Source organism: Gigantopelta aegis, chromosome 4 (genome assembly GCF_016097555.1).
Source record: "Gigantopelta aegis isolate Gae_Host chromosome 4, Gae_host_genome, whole genome shotgun sequence".
Lineage (NCBI taxonomy): Eukaryota > Metazoa > Mollusca > Gastropoda > Neomphalida > Peltospiridae > Gigantopelta > Gigantopelta aegis.
In genome coordinates, this window is record NC_054702.1 from 116,486,710 (window position 1) to 116,504,053 (window position 17,344).

Consider the following 17,344-nt stretch of genomic DNA (forward strand, 5'->3'; position numbering starts at 1 on the left):
AGTTAACACCACATTGCTGGTTTAAAAATGAGCCGAGGTTTTGTTAAACAAACTTATTTTTCTTCACTCACTTTATGAAACAAGATCTCTAAATTATAAATGTTTAATGGCACAAACTAATAATATGGTGTGTGTGTGTGTGTGTGTGTGTGTGTGTGTGTGTGTGTGTGTGTGTGTACGTTTTCATGCAGTATAGTTTGACTTTAATACAAGACCCACACCATGATCCAGGCATGTCCTATGGGGTTCAAATCATGTAATATATTGTCTGTCGTTGTCTTGGAAATTACTTAGCATGAAACATGTCGTATACCCTCGGGATAATTCGGAATGTTTTCAAATTATTTTTAAATCACTGGCATGATTCTGCAAGTAAGGTTTTGATTGGTGGACATGAGCTCCAACTAGCTGCTGTTAGATCCACATGTAACAGTGGAGCTAATTTTAATTAGATTGGGTTCATTTCATACAGAAAAATACCCTACATTTCCAGTGTTTGATATGAAGTTGCAAACAATTAAGTTCTCCAAAGCACAAAGTCGATTTAACAGACTATTAATTGATCACCGATCAACACTCTCGGGCCCACTTTCCAGTAACGCAATTTCGCACAATCAATAAAATGCATTTACATAGGACCTTTTCCATATACGCGGTTTTGCGCGCGGACATTCAGTGCGCTGAAAACACAAGTCAATAGATGAGCGACATTAAAACTACATTCCCTGGAATATTTTTTATTATTTAAGCATATAGAACAGAAAATCCAATTACGTTTGGTGCATATATTACGCCGCACTCCGCATTGGTTTCACTACATGGGCTTATCCAGGTCAAAAACAAACCCATTATTTTGAAAGTGGAACACTTTTGACGGGCTCGTACCGATCTCGGTTTTCATTGGCTTATCACAAGTATAGAATTCCCCAACAAGAGATCACGTGAGATTTCGCAATTTTTGAACAAATTTAACCGTCTTGATTGAGGGGACATCTCATATCTCCAAAACATATTTATATCCATAGAGGTATGGTACAACGCCTTTCCAGGGGTCGGTGAGTGGGGGATTTGCCTTGAAATTTTGACAGTGGCCAGCTGTTGGCATACGCGTTACATGTAAGGGGGTGTTACTAATTACGTAACGCTCTAGGGGTAGAGGAAGAGGGTACTGTGTTCGATTTACGTAACATTTTTCAAGACTAGATCTATGTTATTTTTATTCATTACTTAGCCCTAAAAAGGTGTTTTTTGGAATGCGCGGTCAGTCTAGGATCGATCCCCATCGACGGGTATACAAAAATACCATGGTATGTGATATCCTGTCTATGGAATGGTACATATAAACGATCCCGTGCTAAAAAAAAAATGTAGCGGTTTCCAAGGTGCGTGTGCAGGGATTTCAGCGGGGTTGGGGTTATAGACGGTGTTGAGCGAAGTTTATATGAGGCCATGCTCCCCCAAAAAATACATTTCAAATTTTTTTAAGCTTGGGCAAGTAAGGGTTTCGACCTCCAATACCCCCCCCCCCCCCTGCACCCGATTCCTCTCTAAGATTATGTCAAAATTACCAAATGTTAGACATCCAACAGCAGATGGAAGGATAGCAGGGCCGTACCCTCCGGGGGGGGGGGGGGGGGCAGCTGCCCCCCCCCTGAGAATCTTGTCCTTTTTTTTTTTTTTTATATATCTCCAGTAATAGCATAGAAATGTTTAATCTTTATAGTATGTTAAAAATTATTTATAAAATTTAGTTTTAACCGGTTTTAACTAAAGACTAGTACCGTATTCTCAAACGAACGTTCTTCGTACAGCGCAAGATTTCTCTTTTAATTTTTTTGAGACGAACCCTACAATTTGAAATCGGCAAACGCACGTGTTAACTGAAACTGACAAAAGGCTGTCGTTTGTGCTTTGCCGAGATATGGCGGCAAGGGCGACAAATCAAGCGTATACGTTTGACGATATCCGTTCATAGTGAACACACACAACTTTTTTAAAAGTGCACTTGAGCTTGTATTTCAAATTTGTACATGATGTTATATGGTAACCAGATAATGTAACTTTAATGCAAAGTATTTACTTTCGACTAAAAAGTACACTTTGATGATGTCAAATGTTGTATAGTATTCCGCGTGCGAAAACGCAGATGGAAAAGCACATTTCCGTGTGTGAAACATGCACGATAACAGATGCGCGGAATCACATTAGTAGAAGCAGGTCTTAGACTGATAATCTCTGAATGAGTAACAACAACAGAAATGTGTTTTCTAGACTTTAATAGTTTGTTTATACAGTGTGTTTAATTATCAATGACGAAAAGCATGTGTACACATATAACCATTCTTGTTTGTCTTCACTGTTGTAACTAGTTCTATCGGTCACCAGATGTAGAGCATGATTTAAAGAGGAGTGTTCTCTATATATATTCTTCAAGGTAATACAAACACTTGGTATCTTACAACATTGAGTAATAATATAACAGCAAACACACTGATCTTAACAAACTGACATTTGTGGTTCACCAACATGGATTGAAGATTTATTCAAAACACCACATCATGAAGGAACTATTCTTAAGGTCTAGTATGTCACTGTGATAAAGTTGTACCACCATCTAACCAAATTAAAAAGACAAACAAACATTTTCACTTCCAAATGAATATGCTTGTTCAAAGCACTGTTTATGTTTAGACTTTACTAATGGCATCTTGTGAACATATATTGTTGTACTCTTCTAGCAGTGGGTCCTGAGGGGATTCATTTTCCTGAACTGCCAGGGCTCCAAGAAATCTATGGTGCACAGTTATTATTAATTTAACAACTCGGGCCTGTAGGAACGGAGGTAGCCAGCTTGGCCTGTCCACTCCACCACTACACACTTGAGGATGAAAATGTACGTTGTTTTGTCCCACTCTATATACAGAGAGATAAAAATATGGCTTGTACCAACCACCCCTACTAGACTGTTCTCCCTCCGTTTAGAGACTGTCCCCCCATCGTTCATATGGGCTTGCAAGTGACAGCCTGATAAGTGCCCTTGTCAAGTATACCTCATCAACTATACCTCATCAAGTACACCTCATCAACTATACCTCATCTTATTAAAGGTCCAGAATATTTAACTGTAACTGAATGATGAAAGCTTTCAGAGGTAAATGACCTCATCCAGTAACACTGATGATTGTGGATGAAGATCTATATATTAATAAAATGTTCACTTTCAAGTGACATGGAACAGTCCTAGATACATTATACAATGATTTCACACAAAATTACAGTAAATCACAAACTTTTGACAAGTTTTGTATCAAATAATTTTAGATGGAAATAAAATAACTTTTTTGTTACCGTTTTTGTGCAGTTAGAAAGGGAAATCACACAGCAATAAAACATACAATCTTCCAGTACAGATGTCAGTCAAAGTTAGGCTGATGAAAACATATTTAACAAAATGTACAACATAAAATAACATTCGTATGATAAAATGATCAAGTTCATATCAATACTTGTACTTCGAACATACTACGATGACCAGTCTTCAGTTCTTAACAGATATACTGTGAACTATTCAATTCTCATGACCTCTTTTCAATGTATTCACTTCTCAACACATATACAATGATCAGCTCGTGATGCAATTTACCTTTAGCACATATGCTGTGATATGGTCCACAGCAGCAGCGATACAATCCCCATTCTTTATGTATTTTATAATGATTCATTTAGTGCACAAACGATACCTTTCTAGTTTTTAGCACCAATATATTCAGAAAACCAATTGTTGTTTTTTACTTTACATCTACAAATCATGCTCTGCATTTACAATAAAAGCAAGTGACATGCAACTTGTTGATTATCCCTGATAAATGGCCAACTTACAGTCAAACATGTCACATATATACTTACAGTACATCAATTGTAAGTTGCTGTTTTTAAAACATGTGACAATAACGTACAACATATTAACAAGGCCAGTTAGGGAAGATGCACCGTGTGTATCAAATTACAAACTTTAGCAAGCACGTTCAGTTTCAGATAAACAGATCAGATGGTTGTGATGCAGCAGGATGCAACAACAGACGACGATCTGAAACCTTTACGTGGCTGACCGCTGGTCAAAGAGCTGTTTTTAAAAAGTTACTTTGGAATCATTCACAGCTGCATGCAATATGTTACTACACTTTCTCCAGTTACAGATTTGACAGGACAAGTTTTATTCTCGTCTCTTCTGTTTCCTGTCGTAGTCCCTGCTTGACCTCGGGTCATCACCAGCCCGCTTCTGACCTCTCTTGGCCTCTGTGAAGAACTTGTCCAGACCAAACAGATCCTCTTCCACGTCCTGTTCAAACTGGACGGGCCCGTCGCGGGTTCGACTCCGGTCAGTACCCTCAAAACCACGGTCCGGAACAAACCTAGCAAAAACAAACCACCATTATCAATCTCACAGTATAGCACATGAATGCCCCCCTGCTGATAATAAGTGATTAAAAATGTAATGAGTATGTGGATGAAGCTCATGGAACATAATAAACGAGCGCTTGTAACACTGGGCTACATCGTAACAAAGTGACTGCTTGTAACACTGGGCTACATCGTAACAAAGTGACTGCCTGTAACACTGGGCTACATCGTAACAAAGTGACTGCCTGTAACACTGGGCTACATCGTAACAAAGTGACTGCCTGTAACACTGGGCTACATCGTAACAAAGTGACTGCCTGTAACACTGGGCTACATCGTAACAAAGTGACTGCCTGTAACACTGGGCTACATCGTAACAAAGTGACTGCCTGTAACACTGGGCTACATCGTAACAAAGTGAGTGCCTGTAACACTGGGCTACATCGTAACAAAGTGAGTGCTTGTAACACTGGGCTACATCGTAACAAAGTGAGTGCTTGTAACACTGGGCTACATCGTAACAAAGTGACTGCTTGTAACACTGGGCTACATCGTAACAAAGTGAGTGCTTGTAACACTGGGCTACATCGTAACAAAGTGAGTGCTTGTAACACTGGGCTACATCGCGCACACAAAATCAATGACCCAGACAAGAAAAAACAGGAATTCACACCTCTTTGATTTCATCAGATTATCTAAGTCATCAGTGTACATTTCTTTGTCGAGTTTCTTCGACGGGCGATAAATCTGGTTTCCTATGCTGTTTTCTTCACGCCATGGCTTGTCATACACATTATAAGCTTCATCATCAGCAAAACCACTGTCCATTCCCTGGAAGAAGTAGAACAATAAATAAAGTTAGACACAGAAGGTTTAATAATCAGCAATTTTACAAGGAAACATTTAAAACCAGTTTACTGTATACATGGGGGGAGGGCACACATTCACAAGACATGACAGTATTTCTATGACCATGAACAGAGTTGTTTGATTTAAATCATTTAATTTAAATCATGATTTAAATCACTGAAAAAAAAAAAAAAAAATCATGCATTTCGATTTTATTTTATTTTATTTTATTTCATTTGATTTTTATGATTATTGCATTTATTTTTATTGATTATTTTGTAAACATGTGATTTATCAATTAACTTGCAGTACAAAAAATGAAGTGTTATTTAAAATCAATTGTTACTTATGCTAGATAATTATTTTTACATATATTTATAATTGAATTGCAATTAGATTTCAACACCATGTAGTCTAACAAGTCATACTGATCAGTGACAATTCCCCCAAATCTATGGTTGGGATGATCCTGGGAGATCAACACAATAGAAGGTGTCAAGTGAAGCCATTCTGCTTCAATGTGGTAAATTGGGACGAATTTGGGGATGCTCTAGAGTCAGATCTAACAGATGTGACTTGAAGTCACTGACTTCACATGTCAAATCACCTTATATAGCCATCCTGGCTAAACACCAAGTACTTAAACATTAACTCAATAATCCCCAAAATGCATTTTGTTGTCTCATTTCTAGATGTTCGAGGTATTTCCTTTCAGAATGCAGTGAAGCTTCCAAATTGTGTATTTAACAGGGAGCAAGTATTCAATTCAGAAGCTCAAAATTAAAGTAAAAAAAAACAAAAATCAAATAAATCGGATTTAAATTTTTAAAACCGATTTAAATTTAATAAAATCTGATTTTTTTTATTAAAAAAACAAAAATCATGATTTTTTTCAACCCTGACCATGAATGAATCAAAGGCCATTAAGAAGACAAACCTTGGATGTGTTGAAAAGTCGTTGGTCGAATTGAACTTCTCCCGATGTGCCGGTGTTGGGCAGCCCCAGAGCAATCTTCTCACTGATGTCACGCTCACGCTCCTTCTGTATCCGTGACCTCAAATATGAACAGTATGCTTTAAATTACAGGTGTAAATAAACTTCTTCTTAATAAAGATCAAACTACAGTACAGTGGTTAGCCAACATTGAATTTTCGGATGTGTTTTTAGGATTCTACCAGTATCATAAACTTAATTTAATTCCACCCCAAAATCTAAGATTCACGGAATCCAGCGTAATTACTATTATTTCAAATATGCGTAAATAGTGTATGCTGTATTTTTCTGAGGCAAAGGATTTGAAATAGGTACATTTTACAGATCTCTATTAATTAAATTACACTTAACTACCAACCTTTAAGTGAAAATATTTTTAATTTATGATTATAATGAAAGGATTCCTGCACCAATATCATCTGATAAGAAAATTGATAGAATACGAAATGAAACACTAAGTGATTACAACCTTCAATACAAATGTTTATACAGACCAAATCAGGTAGGATGATAATGAAATGATGAGGAACACTAAGTTATTTCAACCATCAATACAAATGTTTATACAGACCAAATCAGATAGGATGATAATGAAATGATGAGGAACACTAAGGGATTTCAGCCATCAATACACACGATTATCTAAACCAAATCAGGTAGGGTGATAATGAAATGATGAGGAACACTAAGTTATTTCAACCATCAATACAAATGTTTATACAGACCAAATCAGATAGGATGATAATGAAATGATGAGGAACACTAAGGGATTTCAGCCATCAATACACACGATTATATAGACCAAATCAGGTAGGGTGATAATGAAATGATGAGGAACACTAAGGGATTTCAGCCATCAATACAGACGATTATATAGACCAAATCAGGTAGGGTGATAATGAAATGATGAGGAACACTAAGGGATTTCAGCCATCAATACAGACGATTATATAGACCAAACCAGGTAGGGTGATAATGAAATGATGAGGAATACTAAGGGATTTTAGCCATCAATACAGACGATTATATAGTGTATACCTCTTGTCCGGGGCCATTCTAGCGAGATTCCTGTCCCTCTGTCGTTCCTTCTGTCTGTCTCTCCGCAACTCGTCTCGCTCAGCAACATCTTCGTCTTTATCTAGAAAATTACAACAGCAACTCAAATAATGTGAAATATGTCCGACACTTGTAATCCCCCATGTCTCACTAGAAAATTACAACAGCAACTCAAATAATGTGAAATATGTCCGACACTTACAATCCCCCACGGCTCACTAGAAACTTACAATCCCCCACGTCTCACTAGAAAATTACAACAGCAACTCAAATAATGTGAAATATGTCCGATACTTGTAATCCCCCACGTCTCACTAGAAAATTACAACAGCAACTCAAATAATGTGAAATATGTCCGACACTTACAATCCCCCACGGCTCACTAGAAACTTACAATCCCCCACGTCTCACTAGAAAATTACAACAGCAACTCAAATAATGTGAAATATGTCCAATACTTGTAATCCCCCACGTCTCACTAGAAAATTACAACAGCAACTCAAATAATGTGAAATATGTCCGACACTTACAATCCCCCACGTCTCACTAGAAAATTACAACAGCAACTCAAATAATGTGAAATATGTCCGACACTTACAATCCCCCCCATGTCTCACAGAAAACTCAGCCATCAATCCCGTACTAGTGTCGGCTGAATTAATATTACACAAGTGGGGTGGCAGGGGGGCATAAGGGGAACATGTGATCCCCACTTTGTAGCAGCAGCGATGGTTTATATAATGTGTGTGTGCTCCCACTTTTGGCACCTTCCGACACCTGTGGGGAATTATGTAATGTAATAAATATATTGTTAAAAAGACACAATTTTATCATTAAAATGTCTACATGCTCCAATATGATCTTTCACCTCACACTGAGTCACAGAGACAGTTTACCAACTCGTTGATGAATACCGACACTCCTCTCACCTCACAGAGACAGTTTACCAACTCGTTGATGAATACCGACACTCCTCTCACCTAACAGAGACAGTTTACCATCTCACTGATGAATACCGACACTCGTCTCACCTCACAGAGACAGTTTACCAACTCATTGATGAATACCGACACTCCTCTCACCTCACAGAGACAGTTTACCATCTCATTGACGAATACCGACACTCCTCTCACCTCACAGAGACAGTTTACCATCTCATTGATGAATACCGACACTCCTCTCACCTAACAGAGACTGTTTACCCCCTCGTTGATGAATACCAACACACTCCTCTTACCTCACAGACAGTTTACCAATTCATTGATGAATACTGACACACTCCTCTCACCTAACAGAGACAGTTTACCCCCTCGTTGATGAATGCCGACACTCTCCTCTCAACTAACAGAGACAGTTTACCCCCTCGTTGATAAATACCAACACACTCCTCTTACCTCACAGAGACAGTTTACCACCTCATTGATGAATACCGACACACTCCTCTCACCTAACAGAGACAGTTTACCATCTCACTGATGAATACCGACACTCCTCTCACCTCACAGAGACAGTTTACCAACTCATTGATGAATACCGACACACTCCTCTCACCTAACAGAAACAGTTTACCAACTCATTGATGGATACTGACACACTCCTCTCACCTAACAGAGACAGTTTACCACCTCATTGATGAATACAGACACACTCCTCTCACATAACACACTCCTCTCACATAACACACTCCTCTCACATAACAGACAGTTTACCAACTCATTGATGAATACCGCACTCCTCTTACCTCACAGAGACAGTTTACCAACTCACTGATGAATACCAACACACTCCTCTCACCTAACAGAGGGTTTACCCCCTCGTTGATGAATACCGACACACTCCTCTCACATAACAGACAGTTTACCAACTCATTGATGAATACCGACACTCTCCTCTCACCTAACAGAGACAGTTTACCACCTCGTTGATGAATACCGACACACTCCTCTCACCTCACACAGACAGGTTACCAACTCATTGATGTTTACCGACACAATCCTCTCACCTAACAGAGACAGTTTACCAACTCATTGATGAATGCCGACACACTCCTCTCACCTAACAAGACAGTTTACCCCCTCATTGATGAATACCGACACACTCCTCTCACCTAACAGTGACAGTTTACCCCCTCATTGATGAATACTGACACACTCCTCACACCTAACAGAAACAGTTTACCACCTCAATGATGAATACCAACACACTCCTCTCACCTAACAGAGACAGCTTACCCCCTCGTTGATGAATACCGACACACTCCTCTCACCTAACAAGAGACAGCTCACCCCCTCAATTACACTCCTCTCACATTTTCTGAGTCAACAGAGCCACATGTGTAACTAACCGCCCCCTCTATCGCTTTTTCAATCAACACAGAAAGATTATGTAACTATGTCCTCTATCTCTTTCTAAGTGAAAAGACACATTGAGTAACTTATGAACACAGATTGTGTAACTCACCACCTCCTCTATGAATGCCGGCACGCTCCTCTATCGCTTTCTGAGCCAACAAACGCAAGTTCTCTTCTTTTCTCTCCTTCTCTTTCTGAGCCATTTTCTTCTCAATCTGTGCCCGCATTTCAACAGCTTCTCTTGCCTTAATAACAAAAACATCCAGTTATCAACCTCATTGTAACACATCAAACAGATAACTGCTTTCATTTGAAAAACATTATACAATGCAAACAATAAACTAGCTGCATATTGACTATTATATATAATGTAGATAATATTATGAACATTATCTACTTATGATCCCCTTGCTTCTTAGATAAAGGAAATGTCAAAACAGATACTTTTCTGACATTTCTTACTTTTGTTCAGTTATAGTGAAATAACGCCTTTGTTGAAACAGACATACTAAAGCCAAAAAAGAATATACAATTTTTAAGTTTTACTTTTCTGTCAGCAATGTAGAGAGCTTCGGCCAGCTTTGCAAAGTTTTCGTTGATGTGAACTCCTTGCAGACCCCGCCCATCAGCTGCCAGTCGCTTGTCAAGAGGAATTGTGTAACCCTGGCAGAGAAAGATACACATTATAACTCAACACAGTGCTAAAATAAAAATGAACTTCATTTTAACATATAATGATGACAATATTCTTTCACTGACTGTTACACACGAAGTAAGACAACACAACTGATCATATATTTATGACTGTTATTAACAATTTCATAAACAAAATAATGCTATAAAATATAATAAACATACCCTGTTGTTTTTCCAGTTGGAGATACAAGGAGGGATTTTCCATTCTTGCTGTTCTTTCACTGTGACCTAATAATAAAAAAGAGATTATTTAGTAAGAGGAACATGGTGCATGAGAATAAAACCTGATGATAAAGTAAGACATGATACAAACACGAGGCTGTCTAACGTGACACTAGCCGCCATTACTGAATAACCGGAGTTTAGAAACAATGACTGTAATATTTTAGCTCAAATTAAACATTAATTTTAACAGCTACAGTAACCTGGTTGCACTTAGTATTCAGTTAACAATACCAGTAGGAATATTTCTGTGCAATAAGTATACAGATTGCTTTTACAGCCTACAGCCACTGATGACATTACATGTTCAGAACTTCTGGAGCTTTACTTTCACTGGTAATCTAACAACACTTATCTGTCCCTTGTGAATCAATGTTGTCAACATCTCATTTAAAGCAGGGCTTCTAGATTATGGTAGCCCCACTCCCATGGCTAGTGATATTCAATGTTGGGTTAGTAAATAACTAATATTGCCATGCCCAACGGCTAGTGAAAAAAGGTCAAATGTTGCAGTGAAGTTTCTTTTGTAAATATGAATATCCTACTCAACCCCAACCATCAATGTTAGTGATTTTAAGCTCTATCTCAATCTTCAGGCAACATATCTGATTATTACTATTATTTAGTAAAATTGTATTAACTTAAAGTAAAGTAAAGCTAATGAATGTTTAATTGTGGCTAGTAAATTGTTTAAATCACTGATCCCATGGCTAAGTGGTTTTATGACAATTCTCGAAGCCCTGCTTAAAGCTGTACTCGGTACAGGTTGGAAATGCAGAATGCTTTAGATGTTAAAGTGGAGTACAGACCAGCAGGAAGCTGATGTTTGAAATACCTTTCTGTTGGGAGAGTGCATCACAGGAGCAGGTGGGGAGGGGGGACCTCGGGGGATCTTCTTGTTCACTCTGAAAGAAAACAGAAATCATGGTGTTATTCAACAATGTTTAATACAGCAAGATTAACACATCATTTTAGGGCCTGGCATATTTGTGTCTAGAATTACTCTGCAGTAGTTAAAACAGTTCTTGAGAAAATGTCACAGACCAGGCTAAGTTGAAAAAACCCCATATTTTAAATAATAAACATATTGGAATCAGCAGCCAATCATAATTGACCACAAATGAATGCTTAGTGTCCCTAAAGTTGTTGCATAAATGTTATGGTTCATGCATGTGCAATATTTTTGTCTGTTTTAACTAATTTTCAAGTCCTAATATTGGGTATATACGCCACTTGATTGATTGAATGCATTAGACCTGGTCCAATTATTATTATTATTTGTCAAGATGATGGAGGGATTTATGGGTAGACATCATTTTATCCTAAACATTCTCTAACAAGATCCAGAAAAAAGAAAGGCCAATCGATGACTTTACTATGGAATGTTTGATACAATGAGTGTTGTGTCTTTAAAGTGATTCAGTATATATGTACATTAGACCCCATTTGTTAACTCAAAATCTATTTTTGTTTTTATCCGCCTGCAAATGTATTATAATACCTATGTGATAGACAAAAAACAACAGATTCAAATCATGTAAATTTTGTATGAACACAAAACATAAGAACATGGAGACTGCACAACACCATACACTGAATACGGTTTCCAAAAAGTGTTCACTAAATATTCTGATACTGTACTTAATCAAAGAGTTAGTCGGCTGTTACGGTTTCCAAAAAGTGTTCACTAAATATTCTGATACTGTACTCAATCAAAGAGTTGGTAAAGTGTTACTGTTTAGAACAAGTGTCGACTATTCTGATAATACACTCATTCTGGCTTACTTGAACCGAGGTGGCTCCATGGGATCTTTCTGTACCTCCACCATTCTGATAATCCTCTGCTTCGCCCCCGAGTTGTAGGCCACGCCTTGCTGAGATGGTGTGTATCTGTGGAGTAAACAATCACAGATAATATACTCATGTTTTAAGTATTTTTAAACATGGTGAATTAACAAATAAATATATCAAGCTAAATTCCACCAGATGTAAACAACTAAACTGACTGTCTACAATGTTACCCAATACACTGAGCTCAGTTTTGCTTCTCAACAATTTAATTATATAATGAGATGAAGTGTTATTCGGTATGTAAAATATTTCAACCTGATTTACGGAGTTGGCTTGTTGACAAAATTTACACAGCTAAGGTGAATATTAACAAACATGTTGCATATTAATCCAATTTACATGAAATGTATAATGAAACAAATGTAGATTTTCTAACTGTTCTTGATGTATGCCTGTAAAATATTTCTACCCTAGGATACCCTGGACTTGGTTTTCTTCTCTCAATGATTTAAATGTATTTTGAGATCAATCTAAATATTATGACTGTCATCAAAGTATAACTGTAATATTTTCTATCTGAGGATACTCAGCCCTAAGTGTTTTTGCGTGTATCAGTGATTTAAAGTATTTCTAGATGAATCTAACATTTCTGACTGATTATATCTCTACCTGATATATTGGGCTGGGTTTTGTTTCTCCGCATGTCGGACCGGCATGGCAGCCGAGATCTGACTGGAAACCAGTTTCGACAAAGCCTCTCTTGTCTTTTCTGTTGTATCCTCAATTGCCTCTTCATCAGGTCGCTGAAGGTCAGGGTCGTCTTCGTCGATCATCTTCGGCACCAGGTCGCCAGGCCGAGAGTGAATAACCTTCCGTGAGAAACAGAGGATCAAGATAATTCAGCTAATACAAAAAGGAAGAAAGGTGTAACACACACAAACCTGACAGTACAGCAGAACTGAATAGTTTTGCTAATACAATCTACAGATATATGTTAAAAGTTTAACAAATGTTACATGTTTAAATTAAACAGTTAAATAAACAAAAATAATCACCACCTATGTAACCATATAATGCCAACATTGGTGAAAACATATGGAAATTAAAAGGGAACACATGGAAATGTAGACCAAATTTAATTTATTACTAACATAGTAACGTCTGTATTAGTATTACACAGGTGTAATGTGGCATTGACAAGCAGTCCACTTCTGACACTGTGGACTGAGGGTTTTGGTTAGTCATTATTTTCTCTTAACTATTTGTCTGATCCCTAATTTGTTTCCATCAATATATTTTATCAAATTACCCACTTAAATATAAAGCAGGGCTCGCACTGACAAAAAATGGCCAATAAATTTGCAAGTGCCTAAAATTTTGGCTAAGCCATTTTCTATATTCTGATGTGAAAAACGGTTTCATAATCTATCCAACTCATCAAACATAATAATAATACCAAATATTCAACTAACGGTAATAGCAATCTCGCGATCAGTAACGAGAAACAAGTGTCATACATAATACAGCGTGATGATGTTTGCTTATTTTAATAATCAGGGTTATTAATTTTAACAGCATGTGTTCAACATGTATGAAAGCAAAGTCTGAAAGATCTGTAGCTTGTTATTTTAACTTTGTAAAGTCTTGGAACCAAAGTAATAAAAACAGACTGACAATGCGTGTCAATTTGAATACATATGCTATTTCAGGGCTGAAAGACATGTAGGCTATCCCAAGGGCCGAGTTCAGCTTGACAATATCTTCTTTCAGTTAGTTGTTACCAGTATGTCATTTGTCTGCATGCCTAATATTGATGACATAATATTTCTATAAGAAAATATCAGCGAAATACCCATTGCGTTATTTATGCCTCTCAGTATATTTTTGTTCCAGGGTGAGCCCTGATAAAGGTATTATAACAGTAATTGTGACTGAAGCTACTGAAGGTACTAAAAGTGGTCAGTTACTTGGACCTGTGAGAAGCAGTAAAGACCTGGCAAGTGTATATAAAGAGACATTACCTAAATAAAATGAAAATGGTCAGCTTTGTGGTTTAACGTAATAATAAAATAATGTGTTTACTTTATCTTTGCCATGACCCTGTCGAGCAATGGCATCGTACTTGATTTTGCCCTGATGATCGAGCTGAACAGCTAACGAGTTTGAAGTCGTCTTCTTCAGCCCCATTTCTAGTGGATACTGGGCCACATGGATCTCAGGAAAAGCACCTCCATCACCAAAATCCTAATCATGAAAAACAACAAGAAAAACACTGTCAACCTTCCGACTACTGCAGGCAAAATGTCTCGCAAGAAACTGTGAAACATGAAAATAATTTGTTTAAAGATGTCAGTTTTGTAATAACATGTTTATTATAACATCTGGTCTAGTCAGAGAAGAAACATGCTGCCATGACACGACATGTCCTTCATATATGAACCTTCTCAGATAGGACACCATATACCAGACAGTTCATGTGAAAAATAGAGAGGAAAAACAAGAGGCAGCCCGTAGAAACTGGGGTGCTATACTTGTGGCCCCTCACACTAGAGATTATGGCCCCCTCACTAGAAATTGTACCCCCACCCAATTCCAGATATTGTTCCCACTGACCTGAGATAGGGGTCCATTAAATTACCAATCATATCTTATGTGAGCATTCTAACACTGCGCTAAATCGCCCTTACAAAACAGATTCATATGGGCAAGTGTCGGGAATCAGCTTTTTACCAAATACTTTTGATTATAATCGATCATTGGGACATCACTAATATAGGTTAAGCACAGAACAACCCCATTGCAATATATTATTATTACAAGAAATATTATTTAAACTAAAACAGACCACCCAAAGATCGGGTTCAAACTTACATCTTGTGACCTTGGAACCCATCCCTTTCTGTGTCCATATGGAGGGGCTGTCCTCTTACTGATGGGAGCAACCTGAAAATTGAAATAAACAAACTGATGTAAATACATATGACAAGATTTAAAAAACATCCACAAATAAATTACCAGTATAATTAAGAAATTGGTCCTTCAAAATTGTTTTGATCTGCTTTGAGACATGAAGAAATCTACTAAATTTTCTAACCTGCATCTGTGATCTGTATTCTCGTTCTTCATCATCCTTATCATAGATTCTCTGAGATGGTGTAGGTAAAACACTGAAACAAAATACCAGTACTTAATCAAACATTGTGTTCACCAAAAAGTGACAGGAAACATGACAGTGTGATCTAGATGGCAGCTGCTCTATTGGTTTTCAAACATTGAATTTACGGACTTTCTTTTAGGATTCTACAATGGAATCGTTAAAAATGATGTAAGAGATAATTTGGGATTAATTTCAAAATCTTACATGTCCTACTCAAAATCTGGAAATTGCAGAAACAGCTAATCCTTCTAAATGTGTAGCCTTGTTTTTCCTTCATAAGGCATAACGGTACATAGACGAAGGATTGAGTTTCCATTACGGTACTGTAACCTGGGACGGAAACTGTGTGCTGGGGGTGAACTGCCTGGCGAAAAACAGACTTTGGGCCAATGTCAGGCATTCTTTTGGGCTTAATTAAGGCTTATGCTAGTGATCAACACTCCACCCACCATTTAGGCAACTCTCCAAAAAAATATTACCAACTCGCCAAAGTTGCACTTTATTTTGTTAAAAGTAAACTTTTAAAAATTAATATACGTTAGATTTGATGGGACTGCCAAAACGTTCAAAGGTGTAAATTGTCACAGTAGGAACATGAGCAATGAACAATTATTAAACTGCTTTAATTTGTCTGCTGTAACCAGGCTTAACAGTTCATTATAATAAATATTATTGCTTACATCCGATATTATGTTATAGTGAAAACTGAAATTTGCCAAAACGGCCCCGAGTGAAAATAGAACCAAACTGGACAAAAAACAATGGCTAAAACGACACCAAATATTTTAAAATGTATGTCTAAAACGGAACAAGAATCACAACGTATAAAGAGCGTATGGGAGGGAAAAGGTTGAAAGAGTAACAGCAATAGTGTTGTATCACAATACGATAGAATATCTGCATGTTTTAATAAGTTTTAAAATATAGGAGTAAATTGTACAACCCACTACATTTTTTCTAATACAGCAAGGGAAATTGTATCAATCTTTGACCTGTTAGGTCCTATATAAAAAAAAGAGTTCTGTTTTTGCCAAAATATTGGGGTGCCGTTATAGCCAAATTGGTTCCGTTTTCGCCAACAAAAATGGTTCCGTTTTATCCTGATCCCGCATGGGTGGTCCCCGCTATCTCTCCCACCTAGTCCGAAGGGATGTTGAATGTGTGGTTCTTCTACGTCCGAACCTGGTTACATACCCTATATGTAGCTGGTATTTAAAACTTGTGGCACCATGTTTCTCAACTGAAATAATGCAACAAATGAAAACACAAACTGAAAATTTATGTGTAACCTACCATACTCACTAAATCCTAATTGAAGTACTTGTGTCATTATAAAAAAAAAATATCTTCCAACGGCAAGCGTCAAAAGTCCCCCATCATTTTAAATATGCTATCATAAAGGAAAGAAAAGTACTGACATAACATGCCCCGTCTCCCACCCACACCCGTTTCCTGTCCTGAACGAGGTGCCAGCTGTAGCCAGCACCTGTACCCATGACAGGCATGCGCTACAACAGCTTGTTCTGAATGTTCACGAAAAACCCTATGACCTGACATGACCAGTAAGTTGAGTAGCTTGTTCAAGTTGTTGGAAATTCACCGCTTTTACTTCTAGGTTTCACATAATTATACACATTACATCACAATATCCTTTCACCAGGGAGCTAAATTCGTTAAGATAACCATCTAAATTGCCCTACACAATAATTAATAACTGCCAACAGAATGCAGTTTCATTATTTTAAGTCCATATTTTCTTCATACAAATGTGAACTCACTTCGCTAAAGACGCCATTTTATTTTCTTCTGATAGTTTTTAATCTCCCT

General features: G+C 37.5%; 1 protein-coding gene across 1 annotated transcript; it reads right to left on the reverse strand.

Annotated features, from left to right (window-relative positions):
* Nucleotides 1-2,259: 2,259 nt before the first annotated feature.
* On the reverse strand, nucleotides 2,260-17,315 carry LOC121371876 (SNW domain-containing protein 1-like). The gene is made up of 14 exons (XM_041498092.1): nucleotides 17,296-17,315; nucleotides 15,455-15,527; nucleotides 15,232-15,303; nucleotides 14,443-14,604; nucleotides 13,030-13,229; nucleotides 12,355-12,459; nucleotides 11,405-11,474; nucleotides 10,510-10,575; nucleotides 10,198-10,314; nucleotides 9,761-9,896; nucleotides 7,283-7,382; nucleotides 6,188-6,305; nucleotides 5,075-5,232; nucleotides 2,260-4,412 (listed from the first exon to the last, which is right to left on the reverse strand). The coding sequence occupies exons 1-14, from the start codon at nucleotides 17,310-17,312 to the stop codon at nucleotides 4,214-4,216; spliced, it is 1,593 nt and encodes a 530-aa protein (XP_041354026.1). The 5' UTR covers nucleotides 17,313-17,315; the 3' UTR covers nucleotides 2,260-4,213.
* Between the last annotated feature and the right edge of the window lie 29 nt (nucleotides 17,316-17,344).

Bases quoted from the DNA above. Each gene is read 5' to 3' on its own strand.
- LOC121371876 (XM_041498092.1), bottom strand. The intron at 14,605-15,231 runs GTAAGTTTGAAC...TTTCATGATTAG, and splicing joins GGGTTCCAAGGTCACAAGAT to GATTTTGGTGATGGAGGTGC. The intron at 5,233-6,187 runs GTTTGTCTTCTT...TACTTCTTCCAG, and splicing joins GACTTTTCAACACATCCAAG to GGAATGGACAGTGGTTTTGC.